Below are 19,590 nucleotides of genomic sequence, written 5' to 3' on the forward strand. Positions count from 1 at the left end.
TTTGCATCCCCTCATAGACTGCCCACCAATTTCTGGACAGTTCTCTTGCCTGTTTCAGATTTCACTGTCGTCTCTCGTTCGAGCAGTGATAGATAACTTTCAGACCTCACGGTCCTCCCCATCACAGACACTACCGCACTTCTACAACACATCAGAAGCTGACGCTAGCTTCGAACTACGCAAAACTCCCCATCATGCGTTCCTTCACAAGCGGTGCGGCCCTCTTGGCTGCCGTTCAGTCGGCTCAAGCTGCCTTCCAAGGCTTCAACTATGGCAACGTCTTCACGGATGGTCGACCCAAGTCTCTCCAGGATTTCACCGACGAATTCGAGACAGCCCAGAATCTCGAGGGTACCAACGGAGCATTCAACAGTGCCCGTCTGTACACCATGGTGCAGGCCGGCACGACCAACGACCCCATCGCTGCTATCCAAGCCGCCATTGACACCCGCACCAGCCTCCTGCTCGGTCTGTGGGCGTCCGCCGGCTCAGAGGCTTTCAGTAACGAGATTGCTGCCCTCCGCCGTACCATTGAAGAGTATGGCGATCAGCTCGATGGCCTGGTTGCCGGTATTTCCGTCGGCAGCGAGGACCTGTACCGCAACTCGCCCACTGGCATCGCTGCCAACGAGAACCCGGGCGCCAACCCCAACACTCTTGTAGATTACTTCAATCAGGTCCGGGATGTCATCGAGGGCACTTCTTTTGCCGCCTACCCTCTAGGCCACGTCGACACCTGGAATGCTTGGGACAACAGCAGTAACCAGGCCGTCATTGATGCGTCCGATTGGATTGGCTTCGACGCTTACGCATACTTTGAGGAAACCCAGGACAACGACATCTCCAACGGCAAGGCTCTCTTCGACCGTGCTCTCCAGCGCACCCGTAACGCCGTCGGCAGCAAGCCCATTTGGATTACCGAGACCGGCTGGCCCACGAGCGGCGACACTGTTGGCAACGCTGTCCCCTCGCCCGAAAACGCCGAGATCTTTTACCAGGAAGTCGGCTGCCCGTTGTTTGGCGAGACCAACACCTGGTGGTACTCGTTCCGCAACAGTCCTGGAACCCCCAACCCGAGCTTCGGTGTCATCGGCCCTGATCTGACCACCCAGCCCCTGTACGATCTGTCTTGTGACGCCGCTGGCTCTACTTCTTCATCGTCCACGGTTCGGGCCACGACCGCCATCTCTATTACTGAATCGATTGCCACCGCCATTGTCCCAGTACCGACGACGACCGTCGTCGCCCCCATCCCCGGCGAACCCGTACAGGGTGACGAGGATGAGCACACTGTTGGTCCTGCTCCTGGCGAGACGAGCGAGGCTGCACCTGTCCCCATTCCCTCGGATTCGTCTGATGACCACGATGGTGATGACAACGGCGGGGTACCCTCCGATGGCGCCCCCGTCCCCGTCCCCGTGCCGGCACCCACTGCCAGCGCGCTGTCGTCGGTCCACATCGAGACCACTCTCGTGGGATCTACCACCCTCACCCACGCTTCCGCCATTCCCACTCATGCTGCCAACGAGACTGTCCCTGCACCCGAGCCCACTTCAACCGAGCCTGTCGAGGTTGCTCCTGGTAGTGCTTCGTCAATGTCGTTCAGCGCCATTGTCCTCGCAGCTGCTCTGGCTATTGCCCTCTTCTGAGCGAGGAATGATCTCCACGCACCCACTTCTCATCCGTACACTCATTCACCTTTTCCGCCAGCATTTTTGCCAGGCATTACGACGAAGTTTAAGAGGATAGACGGGCTTCTTGTATGTATCCTGTGCATTGGAAAGCCACGGGACCGATATTGGCACACGGCTTTCACACATCTGGGCGCATCGACTTGAGCCCCTTGTATTACGTTAGATCTTTATTTGCCACACATGACCTACCTATTGAGGGGGCACAAGCCCTCTTTTACGCTCCTTACGAATGGATGACTTGTTTTGGGGTTTCGGGGCCATCGTACATATAAATTCATAGGACATACGTGCCCTCGTTTGATAATACATGACCAATTCAGTCATTGATTGCAGACATTTGATTCGCTTTCGTTCATCATGAATCTCGATGACCGACTTGTTAGTAAGAGGAGGTGACGCTTGGAGGTATCAGCATTTTGCACCATCGACAGTGTCCATGCCAGGCTGGGCAGTTGTTCGGCTCTTTGGAGGAGTGCCTCTGGCGTGGCTATTGACGAGAACATTGTAGTTACTATCATTCCAGAAAGAGCCGCGAAGGTGTCTGATTCAAGGCTCCCTGTTCATTTCACATGCTGTCCATCTGTTTTATGCGGACGGACAGACGGCCAAGTGGGATCTACAGGGGCTGAAGAGTCTGCAAGATGCGAAGAAACGGGTCACATGGCGAGGCATGAACCGGCCAGTGATGCGTTGTTGATGATGTATACCATGGCATTTTGAAACTTGGGACGAGAAGACCGAGGCCTGGCGCCTGTCCACGGGCCACTCTGGCAGTTTCTCTGCTTCCCCCATGCATCAAATGGCAGTAAGACGCGATCTGAAGGGCGATGCAGGTTACGAGACGGCAAACCATGAGTGAAAAGACGCCCAAATGTTCATACCCTGAAGGGACTTTGTGATTTGAGAAGAAAGGCAGGTGCAGGACGAGTGCTTTGCGCACGCATAGTCACCGAGTACGTCAAGCATAGTATCACAACCTGGATCTGTTGAACACATCGAGTGTCACGCGATGTGCCGAGCATGGAACACGTTCTGCAGGTTCACCCAGAGGGTCAGGTCCCGTGCAGGATGCAGAGGAAAAAAAGAAAAAAAGAGAGGGAAGCTGAGCTTCTTGTGGTGATCTCCCCGACCGGAATCGAGCCGGTGACCTTTCGATGGAAATCGATGACAATTACAGTCGAACGTGATAGCCAACTACACCACAGGGAGTTGTTGTTGGAAAACTGGGTGGGCTGTGTAATATATGAGGCATTTTTGCACCGGCTAGGATTTTGCCCCGTTGTGGTAGAGGCTGTGGGGCGTCACAGTGAGTGGGTCAAGAGACTGGTCACACAAGTATCACTCCTTACAGTTGTTGGAGGAGGTCAAGAAAATGAGTCGAAAATAGGTGCACGGCTTGTTGGTTCCTGTTTCGAAAGACTAAGGTAATGCGTGCAAATAAATTTGCGGCGACTCTCCTCGGTAGCGCACGCGATCGTATGGGCTCTACCCTGCGAGGTACCTTGGTAGACTGCATCCGTGTCGTGGCTAGGCACTTTTTATGGCTACCTTAGGTACCTGAATTGAACATAGGCAGACGTCACGTCTCGCCAAGTTATTAACAAGATTGAGCGAAACGTTCCCAGTGATCTCCTGTGCTTGTCATGTCATTATCGCCAACCAGGAGATAACAGACCGACCAAGGCAAGCAGCAGTAGGCCCGATGTGATTATCCTGCGCAGAGCTTAAACAGCCATGCCATGATCTGACGGCGGACTCTCCATCTACATCTGAGAAGGTCCAGAACCAAAGATCAGCCCCGTCGTCACCTGCCCGTCGTGCTTCCTCGAGACAATGTTTCAAACCCAATGTGTCAACGCCAGGCACAGACAGGTTCACGACGCTCGTCCCTGCAGATCAGCGGAGACCCTGGGTCTTATCTGGAACACGTCTCGCAAAGGTTGGGAGGGGCAAAATAAATAAGGACCTGACGAACCCAAACGGCGCAGCGCTATACCTTCCAATCACCATGTCGCCATCCCGAGCTGGCTGGCTGGCTGGCTGCCGGCCCGCACCAAACATCCGCGACCAGCAGGCGGAAACCCGCAACCGGCATTGAAACCTAGGTAATAAGCATCCTCAACACCCCTTCTATAGCACACTCAACATAATGGAAGATTTTTTCTTTCCTTCACTCTCGTTCTGAACCTGTGTTCCTTCCCTGACGCTAGATTCAGATTCCGAAAGTGGTGTTCGTCCGGGTGACTCTGTGTTCGGCAAAACAGGCACTCTTCTCAACGGACCATTTCAGAGAGGTCGCACGACTCCAAGACGCACTTCGACGTAACGCCCATGATGAGGCCAGTACCCGCAGCCCGCCAAGACTCATTAGCGCCGCCAACTGCCGGGCGCCCCATCGAGCGCACGTACCCTGTCGACGTCGGGCCCATCGAGAACGATCGCCCTGGGAGGCTCATCTTCTCGATACGTAGGCCCCTTACACCCCTACCTAACTTGGGTATACTGACAAGCTTCGTGCTATCATCATCATTGGCTGCATCTCGCTCCACCCAGCATCTCGAGACGGAGACAGCCACGTTTGAATGCGTCAGCTTCCCTCTCCGCGCTTCCGTCAGACACTTACGTTTGACCTGTGGGTTCAATCGCGTAAGGCTACGCGTGAAGCATGTACCCTTACATTTGCTACATGGCCATTGTTGTCTGCTGCTGGGGGTTCCTAGCGTGGCCTGTGAACGAGGTGCACAAATCACGGGGAGTCATGATGATCTCAGATGCCGTAGCTACTGTTACAGCCAGAGGGTCTAGAACTGATCGGCGAAACCATGAGGCTGGCTGAAGCAACAGCTGGCATCCTTGGTCATCCGTCTGACCCGCCCAGATGGACCGCCCCATCTTGACCTTGTGATAGTCATCGTTCGCACAGAGACGCGAGCCAGCATGACGAGCCTGAGATGTTGTCCAATTATTTTGTCATATTATGTTATGTATGTGTATGCGTGCGTGTGTGGCCCAAAAATTGCAGCTCATCTCAAACTATCAACCATTTTATGCCAGAACAGACGGGTATTTCGTTCGTCATCCCAAAACGCCATGCTAGTACTCTTTGACTGCAGTAGGTATCCAACTCTATATCGTGAAAAATAAATGAGAGAAAAAAGATAGATGAACATGTGGCAGAAAAAAAAAAAGAAAAAAAAAAGAAAAAAAAAAAGCCTAGGAAGGCTTAGGAAATTCATGTCGAGGCCTGTTAGGCCCTCCTAGAGATCAGGCGTGGACAGCCCTGCTGACCAGGAAATCGCCGTAACCAGGAAGTACGCTCGTCTCCTGGAAATCAGGGTCCGGCTGGCGCATGACGCGGCCACGGAGAAGCTCATCGGCGTCCGCTGCTTCCTGCAGGGCCATGACAGCGTCAAAGCTGGGGAGGCCGGTAGCCTGCATCATCTGGTCGGCCGTGGGCTCAACAATGACCTGAAGAGGCACCGATAGGTTGAGCTTGGCGTCGCCAACCGTGACGCCGACTTGCAGGGTGTAGGTGCGAGAGATGAGGCAGCTGTGGAAGGTGGGGAGGAAGAGCTTGCGTCCGGTGGGAATGCGCACGGGAATGTGAAGTGCCGTCTCATGGAAGATGGGTGCCTTGCCTGAAGCCGCCGACTTGCTGCTGCGACGGCTCGACGGCTGGTCCGAGTCCGAGTTGCTGTCGGGCTGGCCCTCGCTGGAGTAGCCAGAGTCGCGGCGCGACGGGTTCGTGGCGCGAATCTGCCACTGGGTCTTCTCGAGATCATCCGAGAAGAGTGACACAGATGTCGAGTAGCTCAGCTGAGGCAGCGCCGCGTAGCTATGGCGAGCGTCGCCCATGTTGGGCAAGTTGGAGATGGGCGCAGCGCTGAACCATGTGACCGCGTGGACCTTGGCCGAGACGTGGCTGGCGTTGGGAGGCACAATCTCGGGCGATGTGGGCTCGAAAGTCAGGTTAACCGTGACAGATGTCTCCGAGGCAGTACGGCCGTCGGCGCCGAGGCGGATGGCGGGAGGCTGAATGGCATTGGCGATGATGCGGCCCTGCTTGGCCGTGAAAATGTTCTTTCGGAGCGTCTTGGCCTTGGTGAGGCGATAGCCCTTGTCCTCAGACGTGATGTTCAGAGGGGGGTCTTCGGGGGAAATGGGGAGCACGTTGATGTGGTAGTGATCCTCCATCACTTTGATCGGACGGCCACCAAGCTCAGGCATCTCGGCGACGCGGGCCTTGACTATGTACTCGACGCGCGCCATCTGCGGCGACATGTCGTCCTTGCCCCAGGCACCCATCGAGGCGGGCAGACGCATGTGCTGGTCATAGACAGCATCCGACTGCTTCGGGTGGTTGCAGGCGCTCAAGGTCAGATGGTGAGGAATGACGAAGTTGAAGGGAATGCTGTACTTGTGGCCAGCCTCGAAGACGCGGGGCACGGGGTAGGCCGAGGCGGGAATGGGCATGTTGAGCTTGAGGAAGGTGTGCGAGGAGTGCTGGGCGATCTGCGCAGCGTCGAGGCGGGTGCGCGAGTGACCGATGAGGATGATGGAGACAAAGTCGAAACGGGTGTCCTTCCAGGGGGTGATGGTGACCTCGCCAGCCACCGGGGAGCCGGAAGAGTAGACCTTGGAGTTGTAGTGGTTGTCCAGCTTGATCTCGATGCTGGGGCCCTTGGGGATGGGAGGGCGGGCGAAAGAGCCGAAGACAGAGCTGATGTCGCTGACGGAGGACATGTTGGCGGTGTTGGTGACAATGGGCTAAGTGACGACGGTTGGAGTGCTTGGTTCTCTCAGATGCCTTGGACCACGACGAGACCCCTTGACTTGAAAGGGGTGTCAGTGAGCTGAGTAGGCAACGGGCAGCTCAGTCGATGGACTGGAGGCAGGCTGGTGATGGTGTGGGAGAGCCTGTCTAGACGATCTAGTAGGCTTCCCAAGTGATGCTCTTTATGGAAGTGGTAGCTGTTGTGGTTGGTGATGTTGTGATGGGCAGGGCGTCATGTGGAGTTGATGACAATATCGACTTGATGACAATGCAAGAGATGATTTGAAAGCAAGTGAAGACGTGCTTGCCTGAGAGAAGGAGGATAATGGCTGCCAACCCATGATCGACGGACGGGGAGGAGGAGAAGCTTCTTTAACTACCTTTCGATGGTGCCCCATGGGTGTCATGGCCCATGGGTGTCATGGCTTGTTTGGGGGCATGGACGAACTGCTGTGGGCCATGGCCAAGGGGCACCGAGTACTGAGGACCGAGTACTGGCAGGGCGTGCCTGCCGTCTGGCGGGCAGGGGCTGGACGCACACCTCGTTGGTACCTGTACATGGCAGGAGTACCTCCGCCGTCTTCCTGCTTCTTGGGCCTGCCCTTCGCACTTGCACAGACCCGGCTCGAAGTGGATGTGGATGGGTAGGAGCGATCGAGTGGGTGGGTGATGAGGGATGGGCTTGGCCCTGGGATGAGATGGAGGTGGAGCTGCCGTAGTGCATTTGCCAGTGTTGCATGTCCAGCACGCCCTGCGCCTGTGACTCGTTCCGGAGGGTGGGTCCCATATCCCCACCTTGTCTTCGCTTGTACTGCGAGTGGAGACGCCGACCTCCGGACCTTCGACCGTCCACACCAATTCAATTCAATCTCTGGCAGGGCAGGGCAGGTCAAGGTAGGTAAGGTAGGTAGGTTGACACTTCCCGACAGCGCGCGGGGGCGCTGTGACTGTGCTGAAAGCGCCTCCCAACTAGTACCCGTAGCAGCTGCCTCCAGATCCTGCTTGGCTCTCGTCTCCCTGATGGCTGATGGGTCTCACAAACCGATGCTGCCCCTCTGTCTGCACCTGGACCTCCACTGCGAGCAACAGAAGCTTGTCAGAACTCATTGTTTGTGGATTGGTTGACCAACAAACGAACCATGTTCTTCCACAGCGGCATAGACGCCCGTCTCCTTCATTCACGTTGGTTCCATTATTAGGTAGGCCCTGTCGGTGAGCTACCGTCGAAAGGCGCACGCCACGTTCAATGGCAGCCAGCACTCAAGGCTAGCGCCATCTTGTCATCACAAGGCGTGAGAAACCCACATTCAACTCGTCGCATTTGCTCATCCACCTTGAGGACCACAAACCTGGTCATACCAGCGGCAAGTTTCTGACTCTTACACTTCACTGTGAAGAGTGGCCCCTGACTTGGGTTTGACCGGCTCACGACGGCTCGATGAAGAACCCTTGACTTCTGACGGGTGCTCGCGAGCACGTCTTACGATCCTCAAGTGAATGGATGGATCCAACGTCATGACGGAATTTGGGTTACAGGCCCACTTGGCAGAAGCCGTCGCCAGATGCCAGGATTGTGTGTGGCATCAGCTGGCCACGTCTGTCCATTACAGAACCCCCCCTCTCCGGTGGCCATGCACGTCCACTGGTGCTGTTTGCCTGGCTGGGCAGCGAGTGACTGACTGATTGCAGATCGAAACAGCCAACAGGAGACCGTCCCGACAGCACATACCGAGAGCAGCAGACAACGGCACCGAAAGCCGACCTTGCCTCTTTCAACCCTTTCCTCTTCCTGTAGTGCTTTTGCGTTGGTCCAAGTCATCGACAGCCCCAAGCAACAACTCCAAGCACACATGGCCCAAAACAGCAATGAACCACCACCATCCCATCCCCCCCAGCAAAAGATGCATCTCCGCGCCGTCGCAAGCTCTCGATGACACCGACACCAATTTCAACGAGCAATCCAGCCAAGGTAGACCAAGTATCTCTACTTTGCAAGAGACGGTGAAACTGCCCCTCCCTTCCGCCATCGATGGTTTCCGAAGGACCACCTCGTGCCCGGCTGCGCCTAACGTACACGGTTCTCGTGTCTAATGGTATCCATCCGGCCACACGGCGCCTTGCCGTTAAGTGATGCGCGCGGACCTGGGCGGGTTGGGTGGGGATCCATCTGCTCGGGTCGCCTTAACGTACACGGTCCGCAGACGGGGCCACGTCGGCTTCCCGCGTGCGCCTAACGTACACTGTCGAGGGGGCCCTTAAGCGCTGTGCCTAGTGGTGTTCAGGGCCCCTGGGAAAATTTTCACCCTTTTTTCCGCTCCGGCCAGCCACCCGCCGGCACCACCACACGGGTCGCACGGGGGGAGGGGGGTCGCCAGGGGGGCAACCATCGTCGGCCTCGCCAGGTTTCTACGTAAGGGGAAGAATACATGTCTAATGAGATCCATCCGCCTGCGGTGCCCATGACACCACGATGCGCCAGTAATTTTGCTACAAGGTCCTGTCCGGTTGGCCACTGGCCGAATCAAGGTCACGTCTGAAGAGAATTTTCTTCTCTCCTCGCTTGTTTACTTATTACATGGTACGCAGTCTAGCTTTTCATCACGATGCTGCGCTCAATGCACGATGCTGCACGATGCATTCTGAGGAGCCTCCACCTGTTTACTGTAGCATGCCCTCAAACGATGGCATGAGCCGCCATGTTTCGTGGACCCTTCTATGTCAAGCGGATTTCTTTACCTCATTTTCTTCCAGAATGATGCTACCATGTCAAACAACCACGATGTCACGCTTCGCGATGCGCACCACACGCCACGCCACGCACCCTCGCCCGACGACATGCTCGGCGCTGCGCACGTCTTCTCGGGATATGGCTCTCTGGGGGGGGGGGCCGGCGCGCTTGCGGCTCTCCATCTTAAGTCGTGCATCAAAGTAATGGTGTCGTGAGATGCCTCTTTATTCCCGGTTTCTACTTTGTGTGCAGTAGAACGATCTTGGAAGCATCGCGCAGCGGAAGCAAGCGGGTCCTCTTTGGCTGCCTGTGTCTCCATTTTGAGCCGCGCGCCGTGGATCCCCTTACGACATTGCGTGGCCAGACCGGCTGCATGTTTGGACCAAACGGGGGTCTCAAGCTTTGCTGGTGTGGGCATGTGGCCTTGAATGTTCAAGAAAAATTCTGTGTCGTCATCCCTGGGAAGTATTTTTTTCTTCTGCACTCTGGATTTTCTCGTCAGGCTGTTCTCCATCTTTGGAGGTTCAGAGACAGGTACTGGAGGGGTGCCCACTTTCGGCCGACGGGAGACCAAGCCTTGGTGCGATTGACGCCTACTTTCACTGATCTGATGTGCGCCTCAACTTGGAGGATTGCCCCAATGGCTCTTCAGTCTAGAGGTACTTGTAGGTAGTGCCAGCTGCCGCCGATCAGGAGTAAGTGCCAGCTGCTGTACTGCCCTGCCAGCGCCAGGATGCCTGCTGCACCACGCCTACCTGTCTTGCCTGTCTAGGTAGGTACATGTAGGGTAGGCAGTTGCCCACCACGATACCTAGGGTGAGTCAGCAGCGCCAGATGGCTTCGACGGCTTGACGGTGCTCTGAAAGCATCACCATCCCATCCACTTCGTTTGCTTCAGTAGCTCACGCCACAAGAGAGCACCATGGCAAGAAACATGCTCATCTCCGCTGAAACTCCGTCCTACCATCCCGCGTACCCGCCTCCTTCCCCCAGGACCAACCCCATATTCCACTCAAAGCAGATCGAGGAAGCGAAAATGGAGACTATCGTCAAATGCGCCTTTCCCTAGGTAGGTGCGTGTTCGACAACACCCCCGACGTCCGACCCTCGGAGCGCCGACATCGGCAGGGAGCCTGCTGTTGTCTGGCACCACCAGTAGCTGTCAATCACGCTGGGCAGAAGAAAGACTCGTCACAGGGCGTGCTTCGGAAGGGGGTCACGGATTCCAAGGCGCCCAGGCGGGAGAGCGACAGCGCTGCATCAGTCTTGTCACCTGGCCCAAGCGTCCGCCCTTCGGACGACATGTCAACCTGATGGGGGTTTGTCTGACCAGATCAGCTCAGGCCAGCTGAGTCTCCCCAGTGGTGTCATCGAGGCTGCTAAAACACCAACCCCCCAAAACAGCCGCCTCGCTGGATTATTCACACGAGCAGATTGGTAATCCTGCCCTCTGAGTCCCCCCTTCGCGCCTTTTGACCTCACTCTTGGCCCTCTCGCTCAGTGACTCAACCCAAGCCACAGTGTCTAGCCTGTGGTGTTTTCTCCCCTTTCCTTGCGCCCCGCCTTGGGCGTCACGAGTGGGATTACGAAGCAGTAAGACGCCATTTGCGCCTCACTCAGCTTGACGCATTTCCGTCCATACAGACTGTACACGAGACGAGGTCGAGGGTAACACAACTACATGTGTGTAAGACTGATGCGTTTTAAATGACACCCGGCAACTTGGCTCCGCTCTGCAGGGGACGGGAAGCCTCTCTCTCATGCCGCGAGGTCTTCGAAGTACTGTGACTTTGTCAGATGCCCACGTCGAATGCAAGCTCTACACTTGTTTTCCTCCCACGCGCTTTCTCCGTTTCACACGACGCCTCGTTGATGTTTGACTTTACTACCTCGTTGGTGTTTGACTTTGCTACGCGCGTCAAATGGTCGCTCAATCTGGACAGCGAGCGGCCGGCCATTCACTCACTCTCCCGCTCTCCAGCTCCAAGCACGCCCCCCCTTTTGCCTGATGCAAGCCACGAATAAGCCACCCAGCAGAGAGCTGGACGACGGCGGGAAACGTTGCCGCAGCCGGCGTCGGCGCCCGCAACGGTTTCGGCGGCCGCTGAATGATTAGGTGAATGTGATGGGTCTCTTTTCGGTTCGGCGTGACTCTATTCGACGCCTCTTTGGGGAGGGGGAGCGGCTGAGCTATGGCCTTTGCACAGGTGCATGTGCAACGCTGTTCCCCAACTTTCGGGGCCCCGCGTGGCATCCCGAGGAGGTGTGACGAGCGAGGGGGCCGGGCAGGGGGCAGGAAGGGTCCCTTGCCGCGAACCCGCCGCCTGGGTAAACAGGATGAGTTTTGAAAAATCGGTGCTGCATGCATGCACGCCAGAGGCATGGTCCCTCCACCATCACTATTCGTCAGCACCCATCACATTCGGGACCGTGAAGCGAGCGCTGTTGAGGCTTGTTCATAGTTTCGTGTCGTTCACTTCGGCCGGCCGGTCGGCCAGTCTGTCTCAGCCTAGCCCTGCTCTTGAGGCCAGACTTCTTCTATGTAACTTTTTGTTCTACCACATGGAAACCCGTTCCTTGAACGAACGAAATGCTTGTACTGTGAAGTCAATCCGTGCTACTAGCCTCCGGCACTCTAGTCGTGCCACGAGATGAACAGCATGATGCCTGCTCCCAGAGCAATCGCTGCAAACTGCACGACCGTCTTCTTCAGCTCCTGGGCCTTGTTGGGACCCGTCTCCAGCAGCTCAGGAATGACAGCCACCGTACCGACGTAGAGGAACGTGCCAGCCGTGAACGGCAGCAACAGGTCACCCCAGCTCTGTGAAGTCAAAAAGTCAGCCGCGGGTCGGTTGAAACTCAAGGCGGGGCGACATATGCACGAGGGATAAAGAGGCAGCTTGATAGGGGTACAGTCGGACGCCTGTATGCAACCGGCGCAAATAGGAAGCTGGGTAAATCGGATGCGCAGGAACAAAACAAACAAGACTCTTGCGCCACATCGGGGTGACATAAGAACGAGCAAAAAAAATGAACCACTTACAAGGCTGGTGCCCCAGATACCGCCGTTTCGTCCCATCGGTCCGCCCTCGTCACCGGCTCCACCACCGAGCTCCTGCACAGCAATCCCAATAAGGGTGCCCAGCAGCGCGCCGAGAGCCGTAACGAACTGCGCGCCCATGGCAGCACGCTTGCTGAAACCAGACTGCACGAGCAGCGCAAAGTCGCCAACCTCATGGGGGATCTCGTGGAAGAAGACGGCCACCGTCGTTGTGGCGCCAATAGTGGGCGATGCGTAGAAGCTGGCCGACATGGCAAGACCATCGGTGATATTGTGCGTGAAATCGGCGCTATTCACGTCAGATATCTTGACACGCACAAGAGACGAAGAAGATTTGGTGCACTTACATGAGGTTCAGGTACCCACCCAGCTTGACACTGGCATTAATCTCCTTCTCAGCGGGCTTGATGACGGCAACCTCGCCCTTCTTAGCCTTGCGGTTCTTGGCCTTGCCGTCCGCCTTGTCGAGCGCAGAGCTGACGGCCTCGGCGACAACCTCTTCGGCCTCGCCGTGCGAGTGTCCGTGGCCGTGGTCGTGTCCGGCGCCGCCGGTTGCGATCCGAAGGCCCTTGTCCATGGCGACAAAGGTCATGAAGCCCACAAGAATGGCGACACCGAGAAGAAGATTACGCTGGGGCTCGACCAGCACAAAGCGCGCCTTGTCGGGCTCGTCCTCGCCGAGAAAGATCTCGGGTAGCAGGTGGAAGAGAGTATCGCCGAGGAGACCGCCGACGGCAAAGGCAACCATGACAGAGAGCGAAGCCGGATCGATATCGGGAGGGCAGAGGGCCAGCAGCAGGTTCGGGGGGCCAGAGATGTAGAGGGTGGCAAGGAGGGCATTGATGGCGGGGCGCTCAGCGGGGAAGAGCACGGCGAAGGCGCGAGAGAGGAAGGACGACGTCTGCGAGGAAAAGTGCGCGGCCTTTGCGCCCGAGAGAGAGGCAACGATGGGGCATTGCTAGTAGCTGTGTTAGTTGTCGTCTGCGAACCCGACTCCAAATGTATTGAACTTGTGTTCAGGGGCAACATTGCAGTTCAAAGTGGAGAGGTGATGCCTAGGGGGCATTTCCTACCTGAAGCTCACCGTCAAACTCCTCGAGGCTCAGGTTCTCGAGGACTTGGGCATTGAAAAGAGGATCGCCCTTGTCGTAGGCCGACGAAGCAGCAGCAATGCCAGCGTGCAGCGCAAAGGCGAGGACCAAGCCACACAGGACTGGTTTGAGGGAACGGGTAGCCATTGTTGGCGATGGCGAAGGTCAGAGTTCCAAACTGGGAAGGAGAACAAGAACAGGCGTGACAGATGTGCCGGGTGAGGCTTGACTACACGCGTCGAGAGGAATGGTCAATATGCCTAAGTACCTAGACAATGAAGGTCTCTGCGCTCGAAGTACGAAGCTCTTTCGAGAAGTCGGGGATGTAGTAGAGCCCGTCAACGCGACTTGACGGACGATCGCGGTATATCGTGTCCACTTGGCCATTAACTTTCAAGAAAGCACGGGCCAGATTATACAATCAGATAGGGCAGGAGCGGTGGGCGGTGGGGGCGGATCGCGGGGAAACACCGGCCAAGTCTCGTAGACCGATAAGCCGACCCCCCACCGGCGGTCATTGCCCAGGAACGGGCCATCTTGCGGGTGACTTCCCAATGTTGATGAAATTGAAGCTGTTGGCGATGCTGAAACGGCAGAGGCAACCAAGGATGTGAATGTTCACTCCCGAAGCAAGAGGAACACACTTGAGTTTCTACAACTGGCCAGTAAGAGGGGTCCGCCAGCCTGTTATACCACCCCTCTGGGCACGGAGAGAACCCGGACGTCCCAATTAGGGGCCCACTACCATACAAGTCTATCAATAAGTAAAGTACCTTACCTACCTAGACAGGTGGCTACTGCCAAGTGCATGGGCTGAACACAATCCTCATTCTAGCCTCGCTCGCCCGGGGACCATGATGGCCATCCCGCAGCGTCAGGAAGACACCTCGGACGACTCGCCGTCCCCTCTCAACATCTCCTTCAGCTCCTCCCCTTCGCCACTGTGGTAGACCATGTCATAGAACACCCCGGCCCTCGCATACAATTCCTTCGGCCTGCCCACCTCGACAACCCTCCCTCCAGCCATGACGACGACCGTGTCATAATCAATGATCGTTCTGAGCCGGTGCGCTATCGTCACGAGTGTCCTATCTCCGCCCGCTTCATCGAGCTCCCTGCGCAGCGCTTCTTGGATTCCCCTGTCCGTCTCGTAGTCCATGCTCGCCGTCGCCTCGTCCAGAAGCATCAACCGGCTCTTGCGGACTAGCGCCCTACATAGAGAGAGCACCTGCCGCTGGCCGTGCGAGAAGTTCTCACCTTTGGCGGTAACCTGCGTCGAGAGCGCAATGCCAGCCGTCGGTGCATTTCCGTCTGCCTCGAGAGCGCCATTGGCCTGGTTCTGGAAGGAGGCAATGTCTCGACATGATTGAAGCACCTTGGCCAGGGTTTCCTCTTCCATGTTGCCGGTCGGGTCGAGGTTCGACTCTACGGTGCCGTTGAAGAGCACTGCCTCCTGTGGGATGATGGTGAGGGCTTCGCGCAGCCTACGGCGCGGCGTCTTTGTGATGTCCATGCCGTCGTAGAGAATTTCACCCGATACGATGTGCGTAAACCGCAGCAAGGACAGGACCAACTGTGACAGTCAGTCTCGAATTACATGAGAAGTATTGTTGGATCATACCGTGCTCTTCCCGGAGCCTGTCCTCCCAACAATGGCCACCCTTTCTCCGGCGTTGAACTTCAAATTGACATTGGTCAAAATGTCGGGTCCTTCGAGGTCATATCGGATCGTCACGTTGCGAAACTCGATCTTGCCCGTCGCAGGCCAGTGCCGGGGAATGACATGCTCATCGTCGTCTGCATACTGACCCTCTTCAGCGTACGACTTGTCCGACTTTTCTTCTGGCTCAAGCCCAGCATACTCGCGTACCCTGGCAAACTAGAAAAGAAGTTAGCTAACGTTCCATGCTGAAGAACAGGACAAACTGACACTCTGCATCTCGACCTCGAGGTCGTTCATGCTGCGCACAAGGTGCAGGATGGTCTGACTCAACCCCGTTGCGTTGGTCAAGGAAAAGCCTACGAGGCCAGCCGCCACGATCCCCGCCTTGGACACAGCAATGATGCCCGCCGTGAGGCCCACGAGCGCCGTGATTACGTCCACTCGCATCGCGACCCACCGGTTGCAATTGTAATTGGCTTCTGCGGCGCGCGACCATGTCCGCAGCCTCTCGGCCAACGCCTCGCTGAACACATCACCCATGCCGTCGCGTGCCCGAATGACAGCGAGACCAGCCAGCGTGTCGGAGAACTGCGTGAAGACGGGGCTCTGCGCCGACGCAACCAGGCGCTTGATGGTCACAGCCGTGCGCGTGTACATCTCGCCCACAACAACGCCGACGGCGCACGTCGCGGCTGCAGGTAGCATGAAGACGGGCAGAATGGAGCTGATGGCGCCAAGACGAAAGAGAATGCTCATACCGCAGTCGAGAAAGCTGCGAAGCTGCGAGCAGATGGTCGAGTCGACAGAGTACATGTCGCGCGAGAAGCGGTTGATGATGCGGCCGACTGGCACGTCTTTATACCACGATAAGGACACGCGCATGACGGCACGGATGAAGTCGCGGTGCAGCTTCTTTGCGGCGTGCCACGCACCATTCTCAAATACAAGAACCGTGAGGGCGTAGCTTATCGTCTCGGCAAGAGTGAAGGCGGCATAGATGCCGAGATAAAAGGTAATGTCGACAGCCTCCTGTTTGGAATAAGCCTCGACCCAGACGGATAGCCACAGCGAACTACCGAGCCAGGCTATGTTCATGAAAAGCATAACCAGAAGGCACACAACCGCGTAGAATGGGCTGCCAAAGCACGTCATGTACTTGAAGACTGGGCACGATTAGCAGGCTGCATTTCTTGTCACAATACTGTCGATGTCGACACTTACACATAAGACGGGCACTCTTGCCGCTAGCCTTCATCTCTTGGGCTACCAGGTTCTTTCCAGCTGGGTCATCTGCTGTCTGGGTCCTGTCGTTCAAAGCATCACTCCCGGCCTCGAGTTCCGGCTCACCCAGATTGCTCCCCCACGCAACCTCTTGCGAAGCCACCACGGGCTGCCTGACAATGCCAAGATTTTGCTCCGTGCTGACGACCTCACCCTTATCCAGGGTGATGGACAAATCAGACTGAGCCGCTACCCAAGGCTGTTGAGCCACGAGGACAGTCGTTCTTCCGTCAAGCATGTCGGAGCAGAAACAACGCTCCCAAAGCAGGGCCGACGTTTTAGCGTCTAGGGCCGAGAAGATGTCGTCGAGCAGCAGAAGGGGGGCCTTGGAGTAGAGAGCCCTCGCCAAGGCGACTCTTGCCTTTTGGCCACCGGACAAGGATGCACCGTTCTCACCCACAACCGTCTTGTCACCCTTGTCCATCTGGCTCAAGTCAAAAGACAGACAGCAGGCGTCAATGACTCTATCATAGCGCACTTGTTCAAAAGCACTGTTGAACAAGATGTTATCCTGAATCGTCTCGTTTTGCAGCCAAGCCGTCTGAGAAGCAAAAGCGACATCTTTGGGGCGAGTCACTGTTCCATGCTGTCGGTCAGTCTCGCCGAGGATGGCGAGGAGTAGAGTCGTCTTGCCACTGCCACTCTGGCCCGACACGACATTGAGACCAGCTTCAACAAAGTCGACGGAGATGTCCCTTAGCACGAACGTCGCCAGCTTATTCCGACGGAACGTAGCTTGATTCATGGCGAGGGGACCCTCAGGGTACTGTTCGACTGGCACTGTACTTTCAAAGTACTTGTCGAGACGATTGAGTGCTATCATGGCGGCCGTAACATTCCTAGATAAACTGCCCGCCTGCGTAATATTCTTACGAATGTTCTTTACGAGGTACACAGTCGTAAAGGCTGTAGCAGCAGTAAGTGGCTGCTTCATGACCGCTACATGAAGCGAGAAGATGAGCAGCAGAGCAGCCTGCGGTATCAGTTGTGTGACCTGACCTAGGCCTACATAGAGCAAGGACACTCGCCACATGTGCTGCTGCTCATTTTCACGAGCCTCCAGAATCCGGTTGATGGCAGCATCCTCCCAAGCAAAGTACTTAACAGCTCGGATTGAGGAGAGATATTCTGACACGAGAGAGATGCGCGAGTCTTGTGCCCGACGAACGATACGCGTCGTCTTTGCCATAAGCTGGGCGATGAAAATGGACAAGGGCGAAGCGAGCAAAAGCACTGTGGCTCCGACGAGGGATGGCCAGCCCAGCATTTTGTAGAGGCCAATGATGGAGGCACACGTTCCTGTTGGCACACCGATCATGATCATGATTATGTCACGGGACATGAAGACGGCGTCAACATCAGCGGCCATGAGGTTTGCAAGGCGGCCGGTAGAACTCGATGTCTGGCCCGTCTTTCCCTCAGGCTTTGCCTTCTTGTCCTTGGAAGAAATGGCAAAGACGTCGTCCTCGACATCTTTCGAGGCAATGGCCCTGTGATAGAGCTCTTGGGTCATGGAGGACTTGACGCGCACGATCAACCTCGTTGAAGTGAAGACATACTGCTGGAAACAGACCGAGCGAGACAGAGGACCACAGAACATGAGGAGCAGCCAGACCCAGGGGCGTATCACAGAACCTTTGGGATCAGCAAGGTAGGAAAGCAGCTGGTACAGGGCGAACGGCGCGACGAGCTCTAGCAGGTAGGCCGTGGCGATGCAGCTTGCCATGATGAGAGCCTCCTTTTTCAGGAGGCGAAGCACGGTCCAGAGCGTATTTTTGCTCTTGGCCCGGGCCGCCTTGATCTTGGACAGCAGCAGCAGCGGGTCGTCGTACCATGCCAGCTTGGGCAGGTCGTCAATGGTGACAGGGCGGCGAGCACCTGTCCAGATCAACGGTGTCAACCAGTCGTAGGTCAGGAAATAGTCGGCCCAGCTGCAAACCTCCTCAGGGGCGGGATCCGTCTCGACCGCCCCCTTTGGCAGCGCATGCTTGAGAGAGGGGGGAACCCACTCGCGTGGGGTGATGAGAGAGATGAAGACGGACAGCGCGAGGCTGATGACAGCCCCTTTCAGAGGAAAGGCGATCGTCGCTGGCTCTCGTGCCTCGATGCATGGCAAGATGGCCGATGCCGCGACGAGGATGAGGGTGGCTGTGAGAACAAAATTCGTTTGGTGCAAGGCGATGTGGCGCCATTCCATATCGTTGATGAGTCTCGACAAGGCGAAGATCAATGCGTATGCCGCACAAACGGCATTGAGAGCATTGGTCTGGCCTTCGGCTGCAGCGAGGACCAAGAAAACGAAGGTGGTTGCGCGGATGGTGAGGGCGCAGGCTTCCCATCTCCATCGGATGGCGGAAGCGCTGTGGTGATGACGAATCCTTTTGGTGTATTGGCGGTTGAGTAACCGGTATGAGGTCCAGAGCAGGGAAACGAGTACGATCAGAATCTGAAGGTGCCCAGCTTCGGCCAAAAGAGAGATTTCGGTGACCCACGGAAGTTGGCCATCGTTGATACTAAGGGGGTGGGTATCGTCAGTGCCTCGTCTTTTCAAGTAAGGTACGTGCAGCTGTTGCATTTGGAGACTGCCGAGGATGGCCAACGACTCACCTTGAAGAGGATAGCAAGGATTGAGGCCCGGTAGCTGCGAGCACGAAGCTCCGATCGGGTAAAATATCAGGTATCATTCTTGTGCAGGTGATTGAAAGCAAGCCGGCTTGCTAAAGAGGGCATCGCAATGTCGCAGAAAATCGACGTTGATGTGATGAAGGGGGTGGAAGTGAGAGAGACTGGGTCAGTTTTGTATCATGAAAGCAATGACCTTGGCTCACTCACCTTGCCCCGTCTGGGTAGTTCCCGGCTGCCTGGAGATCAGAAGGTGGGCCCAGCAGCATGCAGCCGCAGGGCGCTGCGTCCAGTTGGATCAGTCCCTGCCGACCCGCCGCCTCACCGAAGCCCAGCGGTCGAATGGCGTCCCCCGGCGCAGACTTCCAGGGCGTTGACAGCTGCAGTCTGTGCCTATAGCGTGGGGCTTCTGGGCGTCGCGGGGGGCGGTCTCTCGCGCGTCCACCCTAGCTTCTCAGGTGCCGGGTGGGCCCCCCTCCCCCCCCAAAAAAAAAACATAGTTTCGCTGGCGAATTCCCTTTTGTTGAAAAAAAAAAAGACTAACCGTCCCTAGGCCGGGAAGAACCAAATGTTTTTGTTGAAGAAAACCCCGACCGGGTGGGGGTGGGGGAGCTACACGATGCCGGCCCCGTACCAGGTGAGGCCAACTCACGCCCGGGTTATGGGTCCGGCCACG

General features: G+C 56.5%; 4 protein-coding genes and 1 non-coding gene across 5 annotated transcripts; 1 reads left to right on the forward strand and 4 right to left on the reverse strand.

The window, feature by feature from the left end:
* Positions 1 to 39: 39 nt before the first annotated feature.
* Positions 40 to 1,649, forward strand: VDAG_00511 (glucan 1,3-beta-glucosidase; the record flags this gene model as incomplete). Its single annotated transcript, XM_009651888.1, has 1 exon — positions 40 to 1,649. Exon 1 carries the CDS (start codon positions 195 to 197, stop codon positions 1,647 to 1,649), a length of 1,455 nt encoding a protein of 484 aa, XP_009650183.1. The 5' UTR covers positions 40 to 194.
* Positions 1,650 to 2,814: 1,165 nt separating this feature from the next.
* VDAG_20055 lies at positions 2,815 to 2,903 on the reverse strand. The gene has a single exon. It is a non-coding gene; the product is annotated as a tRNA-Tyr (tRNA).
* A 2,055-nt stretch (positions 2,904 to 4,958) lies between these two features.
* On the reverse strand, positions 4,959 to 6,437 carry VDAG_00512 (arrestin; the record flags this gene model as incomplete). The annotated part of the gene is made up of 1 exon (XM_009651889.1): positions 4,959 to 6,437. The coding sequence occupies one exon, from the start codon at positions 6,435 to 6,437 to the stop codon at positions 4,959 to 4,961; it is 1,479 nt and encodes a 492-aa protein (XP_009650184.1).
* Positions 6,438 to 11,831: 5,394 nt separating this feature from the next.
* Positions 11,832 to 13,495, reverse strand: VDAG_00513 (ZIP Zinc transporter; the record flags this gene model as incomplete). The annotated part of the gene is made up of 4 exons (XM_009651890.1): positions 11,832 to 12,017; positions 12,240 to 12,546; positions 12,605 to 13,215; positions 13,331 to 13,495. 4 exons carry the CDS (start codon positions 13,493 to 13,495, stop codon positions 11,832 to 11,834), a joined length of 1,269 nt encoding a protein of 422 aa, XP_009650185.1.
* Positions 13,496 to 14,222: 727 nt separating this feature from the next.
* VDAG_00514 (ATP-binding cassette transporter abc1) lies at positions 14,223 to 18,867 on the reverse strand (the record flags this gene model as incomplete). The annotated part of the gene is made up of 5 exons (XM_009651891.1): positions 14,223 to 14,551; positions 14,606 to 14,921; positions 14,970 to 15,227; positions 15,279 to 16,174; positions 16,233 to 18,867. The coding sequence occupies 5 exons, from the start codon at positions 18,865 to 18,867 to the stop codon at positions 14,223 to 14,225; spliced, it is 4,434 nt and encodes a 1,477-aa protein (XP_009650186.1).
* Between the last annotated feature and the right edge of the window lie 723 nt (positions 18,868 to 19,590).

The sequence above is a fragment of the Verticillium dahliae genome, genomic scaffold (assembly GCF_000150675.1).
Source record: "Verticillium dahliae VdLs.17 supercont1.1 genomic scaffold, whole genome shotgun sequence".
Classification (NCBI taxonomy): Eukaryota; Fungi; Ascomycota; class Sordariomycetes; order Glomerellales; family Plectosphaerellaceae; genus Verticillium; species Verticillium dahliae.